We start from the raw sequence: 9950 nt of genomic DNA, 5'->3' as shown, positions 1-9950 counted from the left end.
ATTAAGCTTTCTAAATGAAGACATGTCTCCATATTAGCCCTATTTGTTAATGAAGACCAATGTATCTGTATTTCTGTTCTCATACTTGACAAACTGCAGCGGAGTGCTGAGACTACTGCTTTCAGACCAGAGAGAGAGAAAGAGAGAGACGCAGTGTGAGGCGAAGAAGACTCAGCTGTGCCTGTCACTCAGGCTGCTGCAGCTCCCTTCTCCTGTGTGTGTGTGTGGGGGGGGGGGGTTAAATACCTCAGCCAGAGACACAGGCAGAGCCAGAGGGGCAAAGGAGGGGCAACAGAAAGGTAGAACCTCAGGAGGCATTTTGTTGTAAAATTATTGTATTGTGGTATTATACACGTATTGTAAATTTGTAGTGGTAGATTAGTGGTGTAATAATGTGTTTGTGATGTAATTTAAACAAATCTTGTTTGAACCCCATGAAGTAAACTAATGGGGAACCTAATAATATATATTTTTTCTTGTCTTACGTCAGATCGAGAGTTGTGTACGAGCAGTGGCGACCCGTCATGGGGCAGTTAACAAAAAATAAATAAAATATTATCCTTTCTTTTTGGGGGGTGCTTGCCTGTTTTGCATGTTATTTTGGCATTAATACATTTCACATATCAGTTTTCAAACAATGTAACAAAAATATATATATCTCATTGAGTTAATAAAGCCGCATACAAACATGGTCTCTTTTTTGTTTTCTTGAGTAAGGCAGCTCCAAAATGCAGGTGTTTCAGCCTAGCTTTGTGCTTTCTGTGGTAGTGGGGTAAGTCAGCAGAAAATACGGTGCGTTGCACCGTGATTGGCTCAGTGTTCTGTCACTCAAGGAGACACTTAATCACCGCCAAGTCTAAGTGTAGAGCTATAAAATTCTAGCCCCTTGTTTTTATGTTAACCTATATTTAACTAGGCAAGTCAGTTAAGAACAAATTCTTATTTACAATGACGGCCTACCCCAGCCAAACCTGGACGACGTTGGGATACCGTAATTTCCGGACTATTGAGCGCACCTGAATATAAGCCGCACCCACTGAATTAAAAAAAAATATATATTTTGAACATAAATAAGCCGCACATGTCTATAAGCCGCAGGTGCCTACCGGTACATTGAAACAAATGAACTTTACACAGGCTTTAACAAAACACGGCTTGTAACAAAAATAAATAGGCTTTAACGAAACACGGCTTGTAACAAAAAATAAATAATTAGCAGTAAGCTTTAGTTGTCTTTTTGCACTGAGTCAATTCCTAACGCTGCTGTTTCCAATGTCTTATCATCGACTCATTAAGACCAAGCTCCCGTGCAGCAGCTCTATTTCCTTTTCCAACAGCCAGATCAATCGCCTTCAACTTGAAAGCTGCATCATATGCATTTCTCCGTGTCTTTGCCATGATGAGGGTGACAAAATGACTACCGTAATCAGAATGATGGGAAGTTTGAGAGCACTCGATTTAATCTAAACAGTAAACAAAAAAGTTGTTTGACCTTAACCCGTTCAGCAATTTCATTGGTCTAATGAAAGCTTCATGCCGCCAAAAAACTGAGCACGTCACAGAATGTGTTTTTTTGGAGAAAAAAAATGTGAAAGCAGGAAACATCCATATATTAGCCGCGTCATTGTTTAAGCAACCAGGTTCAAAGCGTGGGAAAAAAGTTGCAGCTTATAGTCCGGAAATTATGGTAATTGTGTGCCGCCCTATTGTGATACAGCCTGGATTCAAACCAGGGACTATAGTGGCGCCTCTTGCATTGAGATGCAGTGCCTTAGACCGCTGCGCCACTCGGAAGCCATCTATGCTGCCGTAGAGCTACATTAGAAGTGCCCATCCAAGAAGGCTCAAGGTCATTGGCCACAGATAAAATGACGTAAAATCACAATATATGTACAGTAGTGCTCATCGGCCGTAGGACATAAACATTACACCACAAGTTGGAAATCAGAAATTCAACAATGAGTGGTTTGGAAGGAATCAGTGACAGTGGCTAACTGCAAGCATTGCAAAGCTATCACTAGCCTGCTATTCAGTGGAGTGGCTGTGTGGTCCCAAATCTGGGATTAAGGGTCTCTTTTCCAAGTTTGAAATGATAAACATTCAAAATTGGCCATGCTGTCAATGAAGCATGATTTGTGCCACGCTCAAAACAACTGTTAACTTGGAACTGCAAAAACTTGACTTCAGTGAGTTCAAGACAATTGGGAAGTTGGGAATGAACAAGCTCTGACTGGGAAAATACATTTTGAACGGTCATCCAACTCGGAATTGTAAATCCGGCCTTTTTCTAGAGCTGAAGATCGATGACGTCATCATGATTTAACCTTGTTTTTTTCCCAGGTGTTTTGAAAGCACCATAAATCCAGAGAATGCCAGACTTTAATGACAAAATTTGCCCACGAAGGACCGCCGCTCCACCTTCCTTTTCAAGTGGGCACAGCACAACAAGATGAGTTCAAAAACATACACTGCTCAAAAAAATAAAGGGAACACTTAAACAACACAATGTAACTCCAAGTCAATCACACTTCTGTGAAATCAAACTGTCCACTTAGGAAGCAACACTGATTGACAATAAATTTCACATGCTGTTGTGCTAATGGAATAGACAACAGGTGGAAATTATAGGCAATAAGCAAGACACCCCCAATAAAGGAGTGGTTCTGCAGGTGGGGACCACAGACCACTTCTCAGTTCCTATGCTTCCTGGCTGATGTTTTGATCTCTTTTGAATGCTGGCGGTGCTTTCACTCTAGTGGTAGCATGAGATGGAGTCTACAACCCACACAAGTGGCTCAAGTAGTGCAGCTCATCCAGGATGGCACATCAATGCGAGCTGTGGCAAAAAGGTTTGCTGTGTCTGTCAGCGTAGTGTCCAGAGCATGGAGGCGGTACCAGGAGACAGGCCAGTACATCAGAAGACGTGGAGGAGGCCGTAGGAGGGCAACAACCCAGCAGCAGGACCGCTACCTCCGCCTTTGTGCAAGGAGGAGCAGGAGAAGCACTGCCAGAGCCCTGCAAAATGACCTCCAGCAGGCCACAAATGTGCATGTGTCTGCTCAAACGGTCAGAAACAGACTCCATGAGGGTGGTCTGAGGGCCCGACGTCCACAGGTGGGGGTTGTGCTTACAGCCCAACACCGTGCAGGACGTTTGGCATTTGCCAGAGAACACCAAGATTGGCAAATTCGCCACTGGCACCCTGTGCTCTTCACAGATGAAAGCAGGTTCACACTGAGCACGTGACAGACGTGACAGAGTCTGGAGACGCCGTGGAGAACGTTCTGCTGCCTGCAACATCCTCCAGCATGACCGGTTTGGCGGTGGGTCAGTCATGGTGTGGGGTTGCATTTCTTTGGGGGGCCGCACAGCCCTCCATGTGGTCACCAGAGGTAGCCTGACTGCCATTAGGTACCGAGATGAGATCCTCAGACCCCTTGTGAGACCATATGCTGGTGCGGTTGGCCTTGGGTTCCTCCTAATGCAAGACAATGCTAGACCTCATGTGGCTGGAGTGTGTCAGCAGTTCCTGCAAGAGGAATGCATTGATGCTATGGACTGGCCCGCCCGTTCCCCAGACCTGAATCCAATTGAGCACATCTGGGACATCATGTCTCGCTCCATCCACCAACGCCACGTTGCACCACAGACTGTCCAGGAGTTGGCGGATGCTTTAGTCCAGGTCTGGGAGGAGATCCCTCAGGAGACCATCCACCACCTCATCAGGAGCATGCCCAGGCGTTGTAGGGAGGTCATACAGGCACGTGGAGGCCCACACACTACTGAGCCTCATTTTGACTTGTTTTAAGGACATTACATCAAAATTGGATCAGCCTGTAGTGTGGTTTTCCACTTTAATTTTGAGTGTGACTCCAAATCCAGACCCCCATGGGTTGATAAATTGGATTTCCATTGATTCTTTTTGTGTGATTTTGTTGTCAGCACATTCAACTATGTAAAGAAAAAAGTATTTAATAAGATTATTTCTTTCATTCAGATCTAGGATGTGTTGTTTAAGTTTTCCCTTTATTTTTTTCAGCAGTATATTATATGCTGCTGCATAAATTATGTAATATGCCAGGGAGATATGTATACTGTAGCTAAGAAAGTAATACTAAGTGTATGTTGTGTAGTAAGCTGTTAGCAGCCCATGTGCCCCACCCTAATAATTTGGTCTATTTACCCCTCTTATTTTCACCTACTGTTCTGACTTGGTGGTGCATATGTAGCCTATAACCTGTTTTAGAGAAATGTAATCATCGAATATTGTAAGAGCTTTCATTGTCTGCTTATATGCCGTCTTTATTTATCCTACAGTTCTGACTTGGTGTACATGGAGAACACTGTAAGAACGGCCCATGTTCTGAATTCGGTTGCTGTACATTTCAGAAGTGCAAAACAAATAGTTATATTGACTACGTCCGTCCTAGATCTCTCATTAATGTCTTAATCGAAATTACAGATTGCCTATTATCCGCTTGTCATCCCGTTATGTCATAGTTTGTACATCTCAATTTTCATTAGAAACCACATTTGTTTAAGCCAGTCAGCCATATCAGCTATGTTTTTTTAAAAGGCAGTAAATGAGGCTGAATGAACTGTTTCGCTGCCAGGTGTAGCAGTGGTAAGATGTTGGGACTGCTGTTGGGACAGGTTTATGTAGGCCCTAGCCGTTTGTGGGCACGGATTGTCACCGTTATAGTGCAATTAATATATTGTTTAGTGTTGTGTAGTGGATTTGCTGGCATGCATCCCACTTGTTTTTTATTTTTGCCCCACCAAAATGCTAAAATCACCACTGCGTAGGAGTGACGCCATCTGACGTAAGACATGGCCTCATGAGGTATCATCTGAGATAATAATACATGTACAATACTTTTTCTATTAACTTATTTATGTACTGTCGACAAAACCAACTTCGGTAGAGTTTTTTTTTTTCTCCAAGGGAATGCTGTATCACTCTCACATCACATTCCCCCACTGTACATGTACTTCCACTGTAGCTGGAAATAGTCCCCTGCTGTATTTTTTATTTACGTCTCTGAATACTTTTTATATCCTTCAGTCAGTCAGGTCAGATGCAGTAGAAGGGGTCAGACAGCAGCTGCCTGTTCTAGAGCCCAGAAGAGCTGTAGAGAGAAGGCATTCAATTCCACCTCTGGTCACGCTGTGTATTAGGCTAAGTAGTTAGCGCCTTAGTCAGTGAGCATCTGTCAATCCACGGGGTCAACTCAAAACTTTGACTCATCTCAAAGCTCTGGGTCTCAATAACAAGCTGTTGCATTCACAGTGAAGACCAAGGCCCCATCCCTCCCATTAGGCTGTAGATATGTTGTCTAAAGTGGCTTTGACTGTACAAGTAAAAGAAGATACCCGATGGGCATCCAACATATCACCTATCCTGTGTTTTCAGGTCAGTGTAGATGAAGGAAAGCAGGGGTGAGACTAGGAGAGACATGCAAGACTACAAAGATTGAGGGAAACTGATGGAAAAATGGAGATGGCTTGACACCACAAACCATAACAGGGTAATGTCATATCAGCTTGATTGGTGCCTGATCTAACCTTTAGTTCTCATGCTGAGCTCAATCTAGAAGTATGTCATGAGTAACTCGTAATCATTCTTTTTTTACAGGATATCATCACATCGAGGGTTGATATGTTTTTTATTTATGGTGCGTATTTATTTAGGGTTGGTGGTGGAAAAGCAAGTCAACGGTTTGATTCCCTTCCCATTAAATCCAGTGGCCCATTCTGGCTTTGACCCTGTTCCAGACACCAAACAACCTGTGACCAGGGTCAGTTAACGCATGATCTCAGTCAGAGAGTTTCCTGCATAGAGTCAGTCAGTATGCAGTACCCTCACCTGAACTATCAGTACCAGTCTCCCCAGGCGGCTTATGTATCAAGTATCTCAGAGAAGGAGTACTGATTTAGAATGAGGGCCTTCCTGTCCATGTTATAATCACATTAAGTATCATCTAAAGTGCAAACTGGATCCTAGATTAGCACTTATACTCTGAAATAACCTACAGCTCACTTCCCCCTGCAAGAGTGTCCCCACTGACATCACCCCCAAACCAGTCAACATTGGCGATCACGTCCCATTAGCCCCTAGGTGGGAAGGTAGTTGGGGTTTTCTCTTGATTTCTCTTCCCTCTCTACCCAAACCCCTTCTCTTCCTCATAGTTGTATCTATTTCTCTCTGATACATTTACTGAACAGGTGCTCCTTTCTGAAGGGATCACTTAGGTATATTTAGATTTTGAAACCTGAGAGCGCTGCCATCTGATTGGCTGTTTGGACCACATGATAACTGGGGTGCCGCTGCACCTGTGAGCTGTCGCCCATCGTCTCTGTGGAGGGAAGTTGGGGAGGCTCTTTGGTGGCTTGGGAAACGATTTGACTCTAAAGTAAACTGGTAAGCAAAAAAATAATAATTAACTGAACATATTTCTTTCCTTTCTTCCTACCACTGCAGCACACCCTCTGCATGGCCTTTGTTTGGGACTTTTTTGGTACAATCTGTCTTCTGCTGCTCCAGTGGATTGTTTGGGGATAGTTAATCAAGGAATAAGCCCAGTTAAAGGGCTGTGTGCTGGTTGAAGGAGTCTCAGAGTAGTGGACCTCCAGAGACCAACAGGGCTGTCAATGGAACAATGGAACATCCACAAGTTTGTTGCAATTTCCCCAACCTGTTCTGCTTCTGGTTTCAAGACACTTTTGATGGAAATCGTTTTTATGTGAAGAGTTTGGGAGTGGAGCGCTAAAAAAGGGTAGTTAGTACAGCGGTCCTATATTTAACCTGCAGCCTCAGAAGGCATTGGAGCGCCGTTAGCTAAACAAAGCCAGCCAATCAGGCAGAGAGGCATTAGCTTACATGACAAATAGCTGGAGCGATATGAGGACAGCTGTGCCAACCCTTCAGCCAGGAGACGCAGGACTGCTCTAGAGGGGGTTTTGGGTGTCAAACCCTCAACAAAGCCTACAGGCCTGTGAAAAGCAGTCCAGTGCAACTTGGCCCGTGGTCACACCTTTTAGCTCTACCTGATCTTTATCCGACTGGGAATTTTGAATAGTATTTGTTTTTTTGTCTAGGTTTGAAGGCAAAAGGCAAAGTGGAATATCAGTTTGGGGCTCTAGTGGACGGCAAGTCAGCAGCTTCCTTTACTCTAAGGTCGCTGGAAATACTACAGGAATCTTAACTGGGGTACAGCATGTTGCATTGGTTGGCATTCTGGCATTATTGTGTGTACATGTTACAATCAAATCAAAGTTTATTTGTTGCATACACAGATTAGCAGATGTTAAAGCAGGTGCAGCAAAATGCTTGGTTTCTAGCTCCAGCAGTGCAGCAAATGTCTAACAGTATAATACTAACACACAAATAATCCCAAGACATAAAAATATGACAAAATAAGAAGAAGAAACAAGAGATTAAGAAATATCAGAATATCATGTTACATACTTTATGTGTGACCGACTTGATTAGAGGGTTTTGTCCATATTCTGTCTTTGACTTTGGTGGTTTGGCTTAAAAAGACAATGCAAGGCAGGTTCTTAAAAGATTTATGTTAATGTTGTCCTTCAGCCTCTGGTAAAAACACATTGTTTTATGGAGTAATGTATTATAACAGAGTTTACATGTTGACTATTGCAGTCCAGTTATGGATAATATATGGTTTTCACTTGTGCTTGTAAAGTTTCAACCATAGTTTACTGGGAGGTGCATCATTGAGAAATCAAATGATTGTTGTGTGTTTCAGGTAGACAACCCCTAAAACTGCATCATCATGGATGAGAATGAAGAATTTGAGGAGGAGTTTGAGGAAGAGGAGATTATCGAGGAAGAGGTAAGTAAATATTTTCTCACAAGATCAACACAGCATGCCATAGTTGTCTTCTGCATTTAAACCAACCCCTTTGAATCAGAGAGGTGCAGTGTTAGGCCTTGTGGGCCCTCCACTCTGGTTTTTGGGTCAATTATATTCCAAAATCAGTCAAGAAAATTTGGAATTGGAATCAGAATGTCAGTTCACTTCCTGACTTGACCGAATTGTCATGGAATTGGCACCCCGACCCTGTTCCAAACCCTCTATGTTCTTAGGTCAGAGTTATATGGCTCCACTGGGCTTCTCTGGCCCCTGTACTGGTGGGTCTGCAGATTCAGTGGCTAGCTTTACTCAGTCCCTATGAATAGTAAACTTACTTTTGATACCACCCCAGTCAGCAATTCAGGAGGCCAGGCATCTCTGAGCTGTGAGGAGGGTTAGATCCTGTTTCAATAGAACACCCATCTCCTTATATGCTAGCTGGCTAGAGACATGGCCCTGGCCAACATTGTACAGACCAGAGAACTGCAAATCAGACCAGCCATTAAAATCAAAACCCCTGCCACTTTCCTCTTTTCCTGGACATTTTAAAGCCCAGTTATGAGCATAAAAAGCAATCACACCCTTTTGTTTACAAGGACCATTGCACTTAAAGGCCCAGCGCAGTCAAAAACAATATATATGTTCACAGAATGAGGTTGGAATAATACTGTGAAATTGTTTAAATTATGATAGTGCCCCTTTAGTGTAAAAGCTGTTTGAAAATACCGCCTGAAATTTCTGTCTGCTTTGGTGGGATAAAGTTTACCGCCTGTTGATGCCTGGTGACATCAACAGGCGGTAAATTAGTTAATACACCAATAAGAATGAGAGTTCTAAACCTCTCTGCCAATACATTTTCAGTTTTCCCCTCCCCACTCAGACCACTCCCAGACAGTCCTAGCACAATTCTTGCTTGAGAAATGTCTCTTTGCTACGAATTATATATATATTTTCACCATTTTAAGTTAAATCAGTCACAGTAAGGCACTTAATTGTTACCCAGAAATGATTTGATTTTGAGACTAAAATACAAATGAAGATAAAAAACGGTTTTAAGCAGTGCAAAGAAAACTCCTCCTTTAAAGCTGCATAACTTTTTGGGCAACCAGACCAAATTAATATAGAAATGTGAGCTATAGATATGTCATTCTCATTGAAAGCAGGTCTAAGAAGCAGTAGATATAGCGCACATAGAACATCTCTATGCTTCCCATTCTTAAGCTTCATTTTTGTGTCTTTTACTTTCGGTTTTGAACACCAGCTTCAAACAGCTGAAAATAAAATATTTTTGGTTATTGAAAACATATTTCACAGCAGTTTCGGTGTTACAAAGATACTCTACACAATGACTGCTTGTTTTGTCACATAAACTGAAATTAGGCGAGCTATTAGAATTTTAGCAACCAGGAAATGGCGGAGCAGTTTCTGAATATTGCACCTTTAACTTGGTAGTCGATACATGTAGTATAAGTACACTTTACCTGACCAATCACCTTATCCTAAAGACTCCCAGACAACTATGGGCTTTGATGGCAGGAGCACACTGATGTAATAGGTGTAGTTGTTACACAACTGACATTCCTGCAGATACTGTAAATTCATATTAGGTTACACTGCACCGCATATGCCTCAATGGAAGAGTCCATCATCATTCTTAATCTAGAACATTTCTTACACCATTGGTGTAAAAGGTGTAGTAATGTTGTGATGTTCCATTCATAAGAATGATGGATTGATGGAAGACCTGCAAGCTTGGGGAGCCGCCATTTTGTTGGAAGTGACCAAAGTTTTGTGTTAGATACTGTAGATAGTATCAGTGAGATAATACTGTGCCTTTCTGCAAGAATGTGCAATAAAACATATTTTGAGCCATTTAGCTTCAGACTGGCAGTTCTGGACATTGTGTAGTATCACCATAACCCACATAGTCTATCCAAGTTTTTAAGGAAGTATTTTTATTCTTATTTCTTTGTGATGGTCCACTCTGTGTCAGAGCTTGAAAGTAGAAGACTAATAATGTAATATCTTATTTCCTGGTGAAATAGGATTTAAGTTAGCCTCATATTTGTCTAAAAG

At 42.4% G+C, this 9950-nt stretch overlaps 1 protein-coding gene across 22 annotated transcripts in view; it reads left to right on the top strand.

The window, feature by feature from the left end:
• Positions 1-6330: 6330 nt before the first annotated feature.
• The window catches only part of LOC115155595 (nebulin), a 99969-nt gene continuing 96349 nt past the window's right edge, over positions 6331-9950 (top strand). For 20 of the 22 annotated variants that reach the window (XM_029702339.1, XM_029702355.1, XM_029702359.1 and 17 more), the window contains exons 1-2: positions 6331-6421; positions 7767-7853. In XM_029702339.1, the coding sequence (XP_029558199.1) occupies positions 7794-7853 (60 nt within the window). In that variant the 5' untranslated portion in view covers positions 6331-6421; positions 7767-7793. Of the gene's footprint in view, positions 6422-7098; positions 7211-7766; positions 7854-9950 lie in introns of all 22 variants that reach the window. The other 2 variants (XM_029702340.1, XM_029702338.1) reach the window with 1 other exon arrangement.

The sequence above is a fragment of the Salmo trutta genome, chromosome 20 (assembly GCF_901001165.1).
Source record: "Salmo trutta chromosome 20, fSalTru1.1, whole genome shotgun sequence".
In the NCBI taxonomy this organism is placed as follows: domain Eukaryota; kingdom Metazoa; phylum Chordata; class Actinopteri; order Salmoniformes; family Salmonidae; genus Salmo; species Salmo trutta.
Note: the sequence above shows the minus strand (reverse complement) of the source record. Positions and strands in the feature narration are given on the sequence as shown.